We start from the raw sequence: 17,377 nt of genomic DNA on the forward strand, positions 1-17,377 counted from the left end.
CTCTTACGGGAATTTTTTTAAATAAATAAACGTTATTTGTTAAAACGTTTGGAATTGCGTAAAAAGTTTCTCCTGGGAATTTCATTTCCGAACTTGGAATGCGAATGACTGTCCGGATCGAGATTAGACGCACGCAACTGAGCAGGGAGTCCTCCTCGCACCCCACCTTCCAAACACGTAAGAGCCGTAATTGCTGTAAGAGCCGTAATTGCTGTAAGAGCCGTAATTGCCCTAAGAGCCGAAATTGCCATGAGAGCCGTAATTGCCGTGAGAGCCGAAATTGCCATGAGAGCCGTAATTGCCGTGAGAGCCGTAATTGCCATGAGAGCCGTAAGAGCCGTAATTGCCGTGAGAGCCGTAAGAGCCGTAATTGCCGTGAGAGCCGTAAGAGCCGTAATTTCCGTAAGAGCCGTAATTGCCGTGAGAGCTGTAAGAGCCGTAATTTCTGTGAGAGCTGTAAGAGCCGTAATTTCCGTAAGAGTCGTAATTGCCGTGAGAGCCGTAAGAGCCGTAATTTCCGTAAGAGCCGTAATTTCCGTAAGAGCCGTAATTGCCGTGAGAGCTGTAAGAGCCGTAATTGCTGTGAGAGCTGTAAGAGCCGTAATTTCCGTAAGAGCCGTAATTGCCGTGAGAGCCGTAAGAGCCGTAATTTCCGTAAGAGCCGTAATTTCCGTAAGAGCCGTAATTGCCGTGAGAGCCGTAAGAGCCGTAATTTCCGTAAGAGCCGTAATTTCCGTAAGAGCCGTAATTGCCGTGAGAGCCGTAAGAGCCGTAATTTCCGTAAGAGCCGTAATTGCTGTGAGAGCCGTAAGAGCCGTAATTTCCGTAAGAGCCGTAATTGCCGTGAGAGCCGTGAGAGCCGTAATTTCCGTAAGAGCCGTAATTGCCGTGAGAGCCGTAAGAGCTGTAAGAGCCGTAAGAGCCGTAATTGCCGTGAGAGCTGTAAGAGCCGTAATTGCTGTAAGAGCCGTAAGAGCTGTAAGAGCCGTAATTGCCGTGAGAGCTGTAAGAGCCGTAATTGCTGTAAGAGCCGTAATTGCTGTAAGAGCCGTAAGAGCTGTAATTGCCGTAAGAGCCGTAATTGCCGTGAGAGCCGTAAGAGCCGTTATTGCCGTGAGAGCCGTAAGATATCGCCCCCACAAGCTCCTCCCCGAACACGTTAGTCATCGTTTTTGAAGTCCCGCTCCACACATTGCGTGCAAGCATCCTCTGATGAATCGTCATGTAAACATAAGTTATTGTGAGTCAAAGCGACCGAAAGGTATAATTGGAGCGGCTCAACCAAGATGGGAGACCCGAGATCCACGGCTGCAGCTCTCTTGTCCCTTCTCGCGATTCACTTGATCTTCGGAGCAACAAGCGGCGCAGCCGAGCACATCCATGGTGGTGCGCAATCGTGGCGACCTTTCCGCCTCCGGAACACGGACGCAGACACCGCCCGTCCTCACGAGTACATGATGCGCCTTTACCGGGGACTGGAGGCGAGCGCCGCACTCCGAGAGCTGCGAGGTGGAGCGATGACCCTGGCAGACACGGTGCGCAGCGTCACGGCGCAAGGTGAGTCGAGTCTCTCGAGGATTTTAACAGGTTTAAAAAAAAAATCTCTCCAGAGGGGGCCAACTTGGAATCTCACGAGGGGTCTTCAAAATGTTCTCCGAACGGGAATACTCACGATGGTCCAGAACCTCATTAATTATTAATTAATTAATATACATGATGAAAAATAAATATATCATTACTGATATTAATTATATGTCCACGGAGAGGTGAATGCTTACAAATTGTTTTTTTTTGCAAGGCTCACTTGGGTTGCACCTCGTGGGGAGGTTTAAGGGTAAGAGGAGGGGAGACCCGAAACCCGAAATCCTATCGAGGGTCCTCCTGATGACTCCAATGGAGTATTTGGTGTTTCATTTTGATGATACATACTTGTATGTGCCGGCAGGATGGCCGAGAGGTATGCACACTCACCTCGAAGCGATCTCGCCTGGGTTTAAATCTCGATGGTAAACTGTTATTGTGGTGTTTCACAGTCAGGGTGATTCATCGATGTGTGTACCAGTCCCTCGGATGGACAATAAAACGGGCGTCCCATCTGTTGGCATTAGTTGCAGGATGTCAAAGATCCAACGAGGTGTCCTTCGCGAGGAGTAGGTGAGCTATCGCCGGCACCTTGAACAAATTACAAACTGTTGCCCTAACATGCTGTGCGAGATTGGTGGTCCCATCCAGGATCGTAGCCGAGTAACTGCTTGGGCGGCACCAACGCTCTGCATAGACCATGGTACATGGTGATGATGTCTGTATGTTGACAGATTAAAAATACCGATCCTTGGTGGTGGTGGTCGTATGGCAGCTTAGCTGCCGGGGTAGCTATCATTTCTTGAAGCGCGACTGTGTCGCTGATGCAGTGCCCCTACATCAGTACACACGCTGGAACTGGTACTCATTTTTCCGACCTCGGAAGGATGACGGGCTGAGTCAACCCCCTGGTGTATTAATTCATCGACCGGCGGAGCTTGAACTCAGGACCCTCGGATCCCAAGCCACCACCCTAACCACTGAGCCAACAACAGACTAAATCCTTGGTGATTACAAGTATCTCGCTCTGAGAACTTTCTGAACATTTTGTACGCATTAAGAAAAAAAAGTTTTGATTCGGCGTACCTGTAGATTCAATTCCAGGTGAAGTTGAGCAGTTCAAGGAGCAGCAGCTGTATCATGAACCTGGGGAACGGTCAGGAGGATTGGGTGAGATGGACGTTAAACAAGCTAAACCCACTGAAAAACGTATTGTTGGGCAATGGGCACATTCATGTACTTGGCATGATGTCGTTTTTGTTGGTTTGTTTGCCCTTCATAGTCAGAGGTGGCCATTCACACGTGACGTATGAACACTTGGATTTGTTAATTACCCTGCGCACAAGAAGCACACGAAGCAACATGCAGGGTTAAACAATTGGTTCACTTTGTCTGTCTGTCTGTCTGTCTGTCTGCCTGTCTGTCTGTCTGCCTGTCTGTCTGTTTGTCTCTTTCTCACACGATTTTTGGCCACAGTTTTCAAGCAATCGTTCTGAAATTATGTGTGTCGGTGACCGGCCGAGGACAGTAACACTTAATTTTTGTTGAAGATCTGAATCCGGATCCAGATCTGAGAATTTTTCAAGTGATTCTTTACTGTTGAGAGATGGGATGAAAAACGATATATAGCACAATATCTCAAAAGTTTATGGATGGATTCGGACGAAACTTGGTGGACAGATTGCGTGTGTGACAAGGATTAAATGATTCAGTTTTGGTGAAGATCCGAATCCGGATCCGGATACGAGAATTATTTAATTTTTAAGTGATTCTTCACAAATGAAAGATGAGACAAAAAACGATGTTGTATGATATCTCAAAAAGTTGTTTATGGATTCGGATGACACTTGGTGAATATGTTGGGTGTGTGTCAAGGACCAATTGATTCGATTTTGATGAAGGTCCGAGTCCGGATCTGGATCTGAGAATTTTTCAAGTGATTCTTCACCATTGAGAGATAGGGCCAAAGATTATATTTTGCACAATATCTCAAAAGATTACAGATGGATCCATACGAAACTTAATGGACAGGTTGGGAATGCCACAAGGAAGAATTGATTCAATTTTGGTGAAGGTCCGAATCCAGATCTGGATAAGATAATTATTTCATTTTTAACTGATTCTTCACCATTGATAGGGCTAAAAACGATATTGCACGATATCTCAAAAAGTTGTGGTTGTGGATGGATTCAGATGAAACTTGGTGGACACGTTGGGTGTGTGAAAAGGACTCATTGATTCAGTTTTGGTGAAGATTCGAATCCAGATCTGGATAAGAGAATTATTTCATTTTTAACTGATTCTTCACCATTGATGGGGCTAAAAACGATATTGCACGATATATCAAAAAGTTGTGGACGGATTCGGATGAAACTTGGTGGATATGTTGGGTGTGTGAAAAGGACTCATTGATTCAGTTTTGGTGAAGATTCGAATCCGGATCTGGATACAATAATTTTTTTTAGTGATTCTCTACCGTTGAGAGATGAGTTCAAAAACGATGACGTCTCAAAAAGTTGTGTACGTCTTATTACCAAACTAGGTCGATGAGTTGCTTAGGTGACAAGAACAAGCCGATTAGATTTTAGTTAAGGTCCAGATTCAGATCCGACCTATCAGTGGGATGCTAAATGTTAACTGTTCAGCCTGGCGGAGGTATGGGCTCTACCGAGTGCCGTTCCTTTTTGCCAAGTGTCACTCCATGAGTGATTTTTCATTTACTCTTTTTGTCTGTCTGGCAACCAAACAAAATGAAAATCATTCCAAAGAGGAAACTTGTTTTTAGGGACGTCATAAAGGACACAAACAACAGACACGAAGAACCAATTTAATTAACATGTTAAATAAGGTGGTGTGAAATACGGTGCATCAACAGCGGTCAACTTCCAAAAAATAAAAAAAATTGTCCTGATGCTTTTAAAACCTCCATTTTATTTCAGGTAAATTATATATTTGAACACTGAAGAGCACAAATCACCTTATTAGCACTTTCAAAGACCTTGTGTTTAGCAGTTCTAGTACTTCGAAAAATATTTACGCTGCCTCATGCCTTGAGGGAAGAGTAACTGTGAGATTCAGCATTCAGACAAATATGGCAGTGCGTCGCACTATTTGTTTTTTGTTTTGTAGTGCAGGAGCTCTGGGATAGCAAGCGGTGCAAAGCAGTGTCAAGGAATATCTGGGAATACTAACCTGAGAAGATCAGATCAATTGCTACCACAGTTGAGGCTGGAATTTGTAATTAGTTCAGGGTCCCGGAAATAACTCGCTTCATCTTCGGAAAAGACACTGTGGGATCTTCAACGTTCACCAATGTTCAATACTGGCAGGAGTCTTCCAGGTTAAGGTTCATTTGATGGATGGCACATGTATTGATGTTTCATCGCCTTGCATGTAAAACACCAGGATGACAGTTTATAGTTTGGTCGAGATTCAAACCCATGCGAGACAACTCAAAGGTGAGTGTGCATACCTCTAAGCAACTCTGCCAACCTGCACACTTTAATGCTGCTATCAACTTCAAAACAATAAATTAAAAAACGGGATTATTTAATTTAAATGGCTTTAATCAATCTTCTCATTCTTCTGATATAACAGCAACAATTATTCTAACATTCTTGTGGGGTTGGCTGAGGGAAGTTTTTGCCCCAAGTCTTTCATGAACCAGCTGACCAGGCCTGACTCGGCTAAGTCATAAGGGCAGGAAATTGGAATACATTTCGGGTGCCGGTGATAGCTCGCCTACTCTTTGTGAAGGACACCGTGGGAACTTTTGCATCCACCAACTCATGTCGGCAGACAGGACGCCAGTTTAACGTCCATCTGAGACACGGCACATACATTGATGAATCACCCTGCCTGTGAAACACCGGGATGACAGTTTATAGCTGGGTTGGGATTCAAACCCAGGATAGACATATTTAGAGGCGAGTGTGCATACCTCCAGACCTCCTGCCGCCCCAACTTTATTCAATATAATAATGAAATATTGTACAATGAAAATGGTTTTCTATTCTGGGTAAATCGAGGAGCCATCATCGCAAAAGACCAGTTCACAAACACGTCCGAACTGGGTGGAAATTACAAGAAAATATTCATACTTTTTAGATCCTCGTGGAGGATCTCTAAGTCTTACTCACGTTGTTGTTCTTCATCTTCTTCTTGTGGACTTTTTTGTTTCACAGCCTACAGTTTTCAACGAAACTTCCTGAAACTTGGTGTATATATGTAAAAAATACCCTGCACAGACAGTAACCATCTCCGATTTTGAAAATTCCTCCTAGAAAAAAAAGTTATGACGTCAAAATATCTCCGCTAATGGAAATCGCCTGAAAAATTATCTCCGAAACTAGGCAAGCCTTTTAAATTCTGTTTGCGGGAATCGAACAGGGCATTAGCAGAGATGAATTACCGCACATATGATGATACATCACTATGACGTCATATCAATTTTTATGACGTCATTCCTATTTTTTGACATTTTTTGTTTCACAACCCAGAGTTTTCATCGGATCTTTGTGAAACTTGCCATGTATATGCAGAAAGTCCACACGCAGGCAGAAACCATCTCCGATTTTGGAAATTCTTCCGAGAAAAAAAAGTTGACTTCATAATATCGCCGCCAATGGAAATTGCCTACACCATTATCTCCAAAACTAGGCAAGCTGTTTGAATTTTGCTTGCAGGAATCAAGCCGGGCATTAGCACAGATAATTTATCGCAAACCTGATACATCACAATGACGTCATATTCGTTTTTATGACGTCATCATTAAGAGGACGAGGATCTTAGCTCATTTGAGCTTGTTAATTCAATTCAGTTGTTTTATTTTCATTTCGCAGCTTCCGCTGAATTGTATGACAATTTACAAATGCATTATACATTCAACATTTCATATAAATATCAAACATTTGATCAATCACAAAAAAAAAAAACCCAAAAAGAACATAAGGATTGGAATGTACAATGAAGTTGTCCACATAAAATGGTCCATTATTATAAATCAAATCAAAGGAAGTTTTATAAATCACTCCCATGTGGGTTAACTCATGATCATTAATTCATATTGAATCTGAGGAATAACATCAAATTAATACAATATACAAGAAGAAAAAGGGATGTCATAAAGTCCACTAATCTAACTAATCCTCAAAGTCCTCCATCGCTCAACTACGACAATCTGGTGTTGGCTTAGCGGTTAGGGTGGTGGCTTTGGATCCTATGGTCCTGAGTTCAAGCCTTGTTTCCCGCTGAATTAACACCAGGGGGTTGATTCAGCCTGTCATCCTTCCAAGGTTGGTGAAATGAGCACCAATTTAACAGCCAAAAGGAAACACACAAAGGGAAGGGGTATTGATGGATTTATCAAATCTGGTATTATTGTGGTGCAGGCATGATGGGCCGAATCGCCTCCTCCTGTTCATAATTTCCTAAAAAATAAAAAAATAAAAAATATAAAGCAAGTTAAAATTCATACATAAATAGTATACAACAGCCACAAAGGTGAAAAGTATCTGAACAGATAATTACACTGGGCCACCAATACAGTAAAATTATATGGATTGGAACATTGCTACACACAAACAGCCTCCCTCCCCCCCTTTTCCCATCCTCCCCCCTTCTCCTATCCTCCCCATCTTCAAGAATGCATGTTTTTATTAGTTTCAAATTTCCCCCACATTCAGTAAACCAGTAAAATTGTGCATCATATTGCATATGCTTTTTAAGAACACACCCAAAAGCAGACTCATTGTGGTCTCATTCACCATGGCAGTACCATGAATTGTGAGCCAGACTTGGTGGTGTAATGGTGATAGGCTCATAGCATCCGCTGTGACTCTGGGAGGTTGGTGGTTCAAACCATAGCTGGGTCATACCAAAAACTTCATTAAATTGGAGAGTTCATCGGACACCTTACACCGTGCAGTCTCAAGAAAAAGGATGGGGAAGAGTCTTTTAAATTCTTGCTTTGTGTTTCCAAGCATGATCTATGTTTGTTTTGTTCATGAATCTTGCATAACAGGCGTTGTGACAACCATATGAACTTGACGGGTCAAATAGAGCAGTGAAGAGCCGACGATGCTCCGCTGAGATGTGTTTTTCACTACCATCAAGGTTTATCCATCCACCTGCGCAATTACAAACCTTCTGCCAACGCTTCTTGGAGAAAATGACAATTTTGGGACAATCTTTTGAGAAAAAGATGCACTAAACAAGCAATACTGGGTGCCGCCATATTTATCTGAATGCAGAATCTCACACAGTTACTCTGTCCTCGGCACACGAGATGATGTGAATGCTGATTCTCAGTTACTTTGCACTCAGGGCATGAATATTTTTCCAAGTACTGCTTAAACAGGTTTTTGACAAAAACACCAAAAAGGCGATTTGTGTTCTACATTGTTCAAGTATATAGTTCAATTCACATGAAATAAATATTTTAAAGGTTGTTGAAAAAAACTTTTTGGAAGTTTACCCCTGTTGATACAGTGTCTTTTACCTTATTTAACGCATTACATTAGTTCTTCATGCCTGTTGTTTGTGTCCTTTATAACGTCCTGAAAAACAGCAAGTTTCCTGTTTGAAATGATTTTCAATTTTGTTTGACTGCCAGACAGGCAGACAGAGTAAAAATAAATCTCATTCTTCTCTGCGCACGCATGATCAGGATGAAATTCCGTACAATTTTGCTAAATTCAGAGCCTAGGTACTGCAAAACTACAGGTTTGCTTTCTGATTTGTTTTCAAAATATAACATTCAATGGGAATTAAGTTGCTCCTCGGTCATAAACTGAGGTTTGCAGATACAGACAGACAGATAACATGAACCAACAGACTAACCGCTCTTTTTGCTTCACATGTGTAGGGTAAAAAAGAAAATAAAGCTACTTGCTGCTTCTTTGCTTGATGCTCAGAAACTTTAAAAAAAAGATAGACCATTGACAAACATTGTTGGGAAGGCAATGGCAAACCACCTAGTATAGCCCTTGCCAATAAACTGCTTCAGTTGCACCAATGCTCTGTAAAGAGTATGGTACAGGTTGTTGTTATCCTCACGCTTCAATAAAATAAAAAATAAAAAACGGTGGAATAATTCAATTGGCTCCGGCTGTCTGTCTGTCCGTCCGAATGCTATCTCCTCATAAACAGTTGTGCAGAAATTCACCAAATTTGGTAGTTATGATCAACAGATGACAAGAAGGTACAAGGCAGTATCATTTTGGTGCTGATGTTGCCCTGGGGCAGGGTTAAAAGGTCAAAGCTCAAAAATGCAATTACTAACACATTTTTAAACATTTCTTTATGAAATCTAGTATATTAAATCGACATTGGGGGACACATGAAATATGTAATGATTTTTGGGATTTGACTCCCATTCCTTGCCCCCAAGGTGTGAGGACTTAGGGTCATTGGGTTTAGAACAGAAGATTTTTATTTAAACAAGGGATCAGATCATATATGAACATAATAATTAATTACAGTCTTATAATACAAGTGAACTACAATTGATGTTTCATCGAATATTATGTTAGGACCCCAAAAAAAGTTTTCACCCTTACTCCCCCCCCCCCCACAACCATCTAACTCTTGTCCCCATTTCCTTCACTATGTACCACAAAAAGAATGCAAGCAACGGGCCTCGCAGTGGCGCATTTCCTTCGACCTTTCTGGAATTCCCACAAATGAGCACTTGACCTTCGCAGAACTGCGCATCCGCATCCCGGCATTCTCCTCAAGTCGTCGTGCCTTCATCCACCTGCGAGCGGTGTCTACTTTAGGTGTGTACCCTCAAGCTTTTGGATTTCTGCGTGCCTCTCCATCCCATGATGCCCTGGGTACCAATGCCTGGAGGATCTACAATGTGACAGATGCAGTGACACGCTGGCTTTCAGGGAACAACATGGGCCTTCACTGGAGAACAAAGCAGCGCAGCCAACGCCAGCGAGCTCAGCACCCTCGAAGATCAGGACGATGGATCAGGCACCTGATTGTGCAGCATGTGTTCCTTGTGCTTTACTCACGCAGTATCAGGTCCCTGCAACCCAGCGTTCCTCCATCCCTATTGCATGCTGCCACACAGTCAAAGTATGTGATGGATGAGGCGGTACGCCCGTTATCTCAAAGCAGGAACCGGCGACATGGCTGGACCATAGCTGAGACTTCAATGTGTCGGCGCGTTGATCTCCTCATCGATTTTCAACTGCTTGGTTGGGGGGATATTGTGGTGTATCCCATGCGCTTTAATGCATTTCGCTGTGAAGGCGAGTGCCCCAGTCCAGTGGACCATCGTTACAAGCCCACGAACCACGCATACATGCAGGTGGGTGTAGGCCTCACATAATCAAGAATGTCTCTTTTTAATTGCTAGAACAACGCAAATGGTGATTCTAAATATGTCACTGCTCCTGTCATAGGAAATGACAAAAGGTATGCCTACTAAGAAGTTGTACGTTGGGTGGTTTCAAATATACCCAAAGATAGCCAAGCAGTTGGGTAGCTTCTAAGTGTAGAAAGTTCAGTTTTGTGATTGGGTCATATTCGGAAATATTCCAATACGATTACTCAGGTCAGATCAGGTGTCAGTCAACTCCATCCAGGAGGGTGGCTGCTATGGATCTGCCAGCTGTTCATCTGGCCACAAACCTCAAATATTCTGCATAGCCCAGTAGAGTCCAGATTCTTGGTCGACCTCCAGCTTGTTCCATCACGTGGTCACTCGAGCTAACAATGCAATACGAATGTGCAATATTCAAAATTGTACAGAAAGTCTGAACATCCATGAAACATTTGTTTCGTGGATATAAACACAAAAACATAACATCCAAATGTTAATTTGAAAAAAATAGATGCAAACATCTTGGAAAAATCCTGGAACTCCGAATGGCTTCAATGTTTTAAACTGTGAATGCAGAGGATTTTCAAGGGGTCGGCGTTGCAAGTTGGGATAAATACAGACGAGAGCAGTGGACAAAAACTTTTCACTCAATAGTTTTAAACCAGATTTTCAAAGGAATACAGTATTTCAGCATTGACGACTGTCATGTAGAATCAAATACTACCTTGTTACTTCGAACAGCGACAAAGATCAGAATGGTGGCACGAACCTCGATTACAAAAGGCAAACATGTACAACATGATGCTTTAAATGGTGGCCTAAAGGCATTTAACTTCAATTTTTTGAAATGCTGTCAAACCTTAGAAATGTCAGATTCAATGAAGAAACAGCATGGGGGAGGAAAGGGGGAGGGGGGACGGGGGAGGGGGGGTGTTAAAGGAGAAACTCTTTCTTGGACATGTGCAGACAGCAGCTGAATTAATTAGTTATTTGCATTAATTGATGTAATTATTTAGATTTATGATCCACCTCTGTTGGTAGCGCTTGTTAGTACCATTGAGCAAGCACGTAGATAAGACTGCATTAACAATACGTTATACATTCATTTTGCTGCATTTAGATACATTGACAAGCCTTTCCCAAATGTAGCCAGTAAAAGAAAGATTTCATTAATGAAGGATTTGATTAATTCCATAATTATTTGTAGGGTATTCGGAAAGATGTCCAATAGTCCAAGACATGCCACCGCTTTGTGTGTCAGAGAGTGAGAAGTGAGACCGAGTCCACAAGCAAATCGGCTTTCATGTAGATCTTCCATGCTTTCTCAGATCTACTTGAATCTATGTACTCCAGTGAGATCATCATTGTTCAATGCTCTGTCTTGTTTTGGCCTGTCCTGGACAATCGTGATATCTCGTTTGTAGAACTTTTTGAATGCACAACACATCACCATATTTGTTTTATGAGGGCTGTTCATAAATTTCTATGAATAAGATACATTAATCCAATAAATTGCCGTTTTCTGACGCTGGAACGAAATACGCTATTGGAAGTGCCATTTTGTGATTATCTGCTCACCAATAACTAGCAATTGTAACAAAATATAACTTGCCCAAATGTGACTTATTAAAAATATAAGCACATGTGAATAACACAAAGCATCTGCATCAGGATTTCGCCTTGCAAGTTCCAGGTGATAAGGTATAAAAGAGGGTTTTTTTTAGTTTTTAAGTTTTTAATTTTTTAATTTTTTTACAGAAGGGTTCATGGTAGTTTTATTCCCTCAGTCTACACCCACTGGTATACTTTGTGATAGCAGTATTGCATGAAAAACTAGCACAGCACTTGTAGAGTGCATAGTCTCGCCTCGCACATTCATTCTGAACGAAAATACCATTGTTAACTGAGCACACACACGACTATTATGGCCCACTGATGTATCATCCATGTGCCATATTATATCACATAGTTTCTTGGCATTGGTTATGAACGTCATAAATTTAATTCTTCACTCACATCCGGTCATAGATCAGATATATGAAATTTCAGATTTTTCGGGTAAGGATTTCAATTCACCCAATTATGACTGGAATACCACTTCACCAATGACGTCATCATTATCACTCCATATACTCCCATGGGGAGTTGATGACATATGCCAAGTTTCAGTTTTGTTTATTGAGCGGTTTTGGAGAAAATAGTGTCAATTTTTAGATCCTCGTGGAGGATCTCAAAGTCTTACTCACGTTGTTGTTCTTCATCTTCTTCTTGTGGACTTTTTTGTTTCACAGCCTACAGTTTTCATCGAAACTTCCTGAAACTTGGCATATATGTGTAAAAACTCCCTGCGCAGACAGTAACCATCTCCGATTTTGAAAATTCCTCCTAGAAAAAAAAGTTATGACGTCAAAATATCTCCGCTAATGGAAATTGCCTAAAAAATTATCTCCGAAACTGGGCAAGCTTTTTGAATTGTTTGCGTGAATCGAACAGGGCATTAGCAGAGATTAATTACCGCACACATGATACATCACTATGACGTGATATCAATTTTTACGACGTCATTCCTATTTTTTGACATTTTTTGTTTCACAACCCAGAGTTTTCATCGGATCTTCGTGAAACTTGCCACGTATATGCAGAAAGCCCACGCGCAGGCAGTAACCATCTCCGATTTTGGAAATTCTTCCTAGAAAAAAGTTGACGTCATAATATCGCCGCTAATGGAAATCGCCGATATCATTATCTCCGAAACTAGGCAGGCTGTTTGAATTTTGTTTGCGGGAATCAAGCCGGGCATTAGCACGGATAATTTATCGCAAACCCGATACATCACAATGACGTCATATTCGTTTTATGACGTCATCATTCAGAGGACGAGGATCTTAGCTCATTTGAGCTTGTTTTTCCTTCAATCCAATATGGCTGCCATACCATGTGACCTATGACATCAGAGTTAGCAATAAAATACAGTATTCTACATGGGGCATCCATCCTATGTTTAAAGTTTCATATCGATCGGACAAGCGATTGCAGAACGAAAATGTAGACACGGACACAGACGGACAGACGCGTTGCAATGGTTTCACATCCCCTTCGGGGCAAGACTACAAACAACCAGATTGATGATGAAACTTTGAAGGATCTGAGGAAGATGTAAACATTTCCATAATGTATCGGCCAATACATGGAAGTTTTATCTGTTTCCTTTAGTACTTGTTTAATTTTCTCACCTTCTTTCATATCGCTTCTTTTCATTCTGGTTATTCTTTCCACTCCTGAAATTTCTGTTCACCATGATCTTGAGCCACTTACCCTCTCCACCTTCACCTCCCACAGAGTTTACTTCGGAGATTTGAGCCTGAGCGCGTTCCTGCGCCATGCTGCTCACCCATACGGCACAGCGCACGGAACTTGCTCTATCGCGAGGCAGATGCAGTGCACCTGCGCACTCTCACTGATGTGGTGGTTGAAGAATGCGGCTGTCGCTGACACTTCGAACCACTGTTATTCTGAGACTTCACATTCTTTAGCCATCTACATCTCAGCCTAACCTTTACCCCCATATTCCTCGACTTCCAAAATTTGACAATGTACATGTATAATAATTTAAATTTATATATAATTTATTTGGTGTGGTTGGTGTTTTTATACTGGTGCACAGTAATATCCTTCCCATAGAGGTTATTATTACAATTTTATATTTTTGAAACATGCAGACAATTAATCACAATGAATAATGATGTAGTTAAAATAATTATAGTGCAACTGTTGCTTCATATGTTTAAAATGTCATTCCCATCGAGTCATGATTCTGCTACAATGTACACAAAAGTAATCTTTTGAAAAACCAAAACGACAACAAACAGCTCTTCTTTTACACAAGTCAAGGCTTATGGAGAAGTTAAATTAGCAGCACGCAGCAATTTGATAAACCAACGGGGAGGAGGGGTGATGGCGGTCGAGTGAAAAAGGCAGACAAAAAAGTAAAAAGGAAAAATATAATGAAGTGTGAGTAGGGGAATGGCAGGGACTGAAAGGGGTTCATGGTCAGTGAGGGTAGAACAGATCAAGAGTGTGTGGGAGAAACCAAACGGTGTTGATGGGCGGAATGCTCGAGAGAGCAGAAGGAAGAGCCTGGGACAACAGTCATAGGGAGTCAGTTCCACAAGCAAGATAAAGGATGAAGGACTGGAGGTGAACATCAAACTTAGGTTTCTGGAGGGTTACCAGGTGTGGGCTTCTCGAAGAATACAAGCCGCAAACTTTAACAGACAGACTGATTTCCACAATATTACAGGAAATGTAAAGTAAGTTGTGAAGCTTTTGATGGACTTTTTTTTTTGCTCATAGTGGGACAACTAAGCTAAATATAGCATAAGAATTGTGCATTTTGTGAGGAAAGCACCAAATTTGGCACACTAGTAGCCTATCATATTATGAACAGATTTGGATATTGGGCCATCTCAAATTCAGCCTCTGATGGCTGTGGCAGCCATTTTCCACTGCCATCAAAAAATTTGAGATGGCCCAATATCCAAATCTGTTCATAATATGATAGGCTACTAGTGTGCCAAATTTGGTGCTTTCCTCACAAAATGCACAATTGTTATGCTAAGTTGCCCCAATATCACTACTACGAGTGCTCTGTAGTACGTCGACATTATCTATATATACCTAGCAATGGAATATTTGACAGAGATCCCATCATAAATTTATTTTACCGGTTGCATCCCCATTGAGGCACTATTTTTGTTGTTGCCGATGCGATACCACTCAATGTTACAGCAGGAATTTGGAACTTGGTCAGGTTAACGGCACATAAAGGAATTTTGAAAGGTGCGACGGCATCTTTATCATGAACCTAGTGAATGCTCGCGGATATAACTCCAAGTTCATGTCTCATCGAAATAAACATTCACGCGTTCATGCAACACCCTGTCTGTGTGACACCATGACAGCAGTTTATGGTTAGGTTGGTAATTGAACCCATGCTGGAGAGCTCAAATGCAATATGCCAAGGGCTGGCAGGATCCTCGAGGGACACACACTCGCCTCTGAGTTGCCTTGTCTGGGTTTGAATCTCGGCTCAACTATAAACTGTCATCCTGGTGTTTCACAGGCAGGTTCTCTCGGATGGACGTTAAACTCGGCATCCCACCTACCGGCATTAGTTGGTCGACGTTAGAGATCCCACGGTGTTCTTCGCGAAGAGTAGGCGAACTATCACTGGCAACCTGAACAAATTACAAATTCCTGCTCTAACCTACAGGAGGCACTGCATTGATCAGTAGCACAGCAGTGTGGCCATAAAATTATGCTACTTTTGCATGCATGTACCCATAAAAGACAAAGAAAAAACAGAAGCAATTGCCTCGCCTCTGAGCTGTCCTGATAGCACCCCGGCTCTCAACAAACATACAATACTGTGTGCAAATGTGCGAGCAAACACTTTCCATGGCAATATATTGTTGTTTTTTTAATATACCGTACATGCTCGGACAATTTGTTTTTGAAATGTTTCAAAAGTCAGATTTGTTCTTTCATACAAATTTTTGCCAAGTAGACACTTTTTTTCACTCCGACCTGCATGTAGAATAGAGGTTTGTTTATCTGTGCCCGATGGTACTCGGTACATCTGCGGAAATAACGATGCGAGTATTAGATCACGTTCGTCACCAAATTCGTCGCTACATTTTCAATAACATCCTGCTCGAAGGCTGGTCGGTGTAAAGCCCGTGGCCTCACATGATATTGAGGTCTGACATTATAGAAAGCGATATTTTGCTTGATGGGAACCCTGGCCAATAATTATTTAAATAAATCCACTCAAGGAAATTCTCATGAATGGAGAAAGTTCCAGCCTTTGCTTACATTGTGAATCAGTGAGAATGAATACTTTACGTGTACTCGATTTTTTTTTTTTTAAGCGTGACTGCTCAAGCGAAAGAACTGATTTTGTTTGGAATCTTGCTTTGAATTGTCTCCCTGCTGTTGTTTGGTCAATGGATTTCTATGCGGCTCCACTCTTTGCCAAGTTTGTAGTTTATTCCATCACTTTTAGTGTTGTTTAATGTTTAATAACCGATTTCAAATGTAACAATTAAAGCTGATATTTGGACATGACAGTGACCAAGTGATTTCGCTATCAAGGGTATTTTTGATTTATAGATTGATCAATTTATAGATTAATTATTGTCTTTCTTTCTTGCTTGTCTGGGTGATATTGTTGTGGGCCGGGGTTCGGCGGCGATAAACGACCACCAGGGGGAGCAGTAGAGTTGCCTCACACCGAACACCCGGAATTTAGGTTGTGACTCTCGGACAACTCCAAAAGGTCACGGGTCACTTAGAGGACCGTGGTCGCCAATATTTTGATGGCGTGAGGTAGGGTCCACTTGTCTAATTCCAATTTACCTCAGTACTCATGCCGTCCAACTACCGGGGAAACCACACCCTCGGCCGACTTTGTCCGAATCGAGTCGCTATCACCGACTCAGATCCGGCGTAACCGAGCGGAAGTTACCAAAGCCGTGCCGGTCCCAATGACAACCTCACTAATTCTCAATACGCACCTTGCTAGGCCAATGAAAGAAAGCACAGAAAACGAGCTGGTACATTTAACAGGGGTTTATTTATAACAATAATCGGGGAGGGGGACACAGAGCAGAGTTATCACGAATAAAAGGCAGGCAATGTACAATGAGCAAAAGCAATAATCAATCATACTTAAAGACGGGGTCCACGGACATGCACACACAAAAGAAATGGACCCCATGGGTTTAGTTCGGTAGAGCCGGGCCGGGGTACCTGTCCCGCCTCGTGCGGTCACACCGACTCGAACTACCGCAGTGGGACTCGAATCCACGACCCGAAGTCAACGGCCCATGACCCTGGCTGCTTGAGCACCACCACACTGTTCGGTCACCACCACCACGGTGCGCCACCGCAGAGGACCGCAGACCGCTCGAACCACGACCGCCAACCGCTAATCGAGACCAAGACCGCAGACCATTATCGCCACAATCCTGCAGAACACACTCGTCCTGACCACCACACCCCTCTTCTTGAGGTGGGAGGGGTTTCTTTTCCTCGCCACTCGCCTCCTGATTGGACGGTCGGTTGTCAGGCGACTCGTAGTGGCCCTTCATTGGTCGGGCCGAACACTCCATCTGGCTAAGGCGGAGCCAGCCCTGAGGTGACGGAACCTCCGCTCACGTCCGTGGTCCCGAACACGTGCGTAATGGCGACCGGGTCGAGTGAGGGTGGTGTCGTTGTTGTTGATGTCGTTGTTGATGAGGATGTAACAAACCTGACTACAAAATAACTCGTAGCGCACACATGTAATTCCCATTAGACAGAAGGAAGGATTCTAACTATAAACACATACTTATTGAAATAACTAAGCTAAGGGGACTCTGGGTGTCTGTGTGCACATGGCTTCCAGATTCGTAACAATAT

At 42.5% G+C, this 17,377-nt stretch overlaps 1 protein-coding gene across 1 annotated transcript; it reads left to right on the plus strand.

The window, feature by feature from the left end:
• The first annotated feature begins 1,135 nt into the window (after window positions 1-1,135).
• LOC147017937 (nodal homolog) lies at window positions 1,136-14,406 on the plus strand. The gene is made up of 3 exons (XM_085897035.1): window positions 1,136-1,557; window positions 9,204-9,901; window positions 13,256-14,406. The coding sequence occupies exons 1-3, from the start codon at window positions 1,287-1,289 to the stop codon at window positions 13,406-13,408; spliced, it is 1,122 nt and encodes a 373-aa protein (XP_085753161.1). The 5' UTR covers window positions 1,136-1,286; the 3' UTR covers window positions 13,409-14,406.
• Window positions 14,407-17,377: the final 2,971 nt, after the last annotated feature.

The sequence above is a fragment of the Eptatretus burgeri genome, chromosome 10 (assembly GCF_056783735.1).
Source record: "Eptatretus burgeri isolate ZD-2024b chromosome 10, Ebu_testis_v1, whole genome shotgun sequence".
NCBI lineage: Eukaryota > Metazoa > Chordata > Myxini > Myxiniformes > Myxinidae > Eptatretus > Eptatretus burgeri.

Coding starts and splice junctions, on each gene's coding strand:
- LOC147017937 (XM_085897035.1), top strand. CDS start 1,287: ATGGGAGACCCGAGATCCACGGCTGCAGCTCTCTTGTCCCTTCTCGCG. Junction 1,558..9,203: donor GCGCAGCGTCACGGCGCAAG/GTGAGTCGAGTC, acceptor TACCACAAAAAG/AATGCAAGCAACGGGCCTCG. Junction 9,902..13,255: donor CGAACCACGCATACATGCAG/GTGGGTGTAGGC, acceptor CACCTCCCACAG/AGTTTACTTCGGAGATTTGA.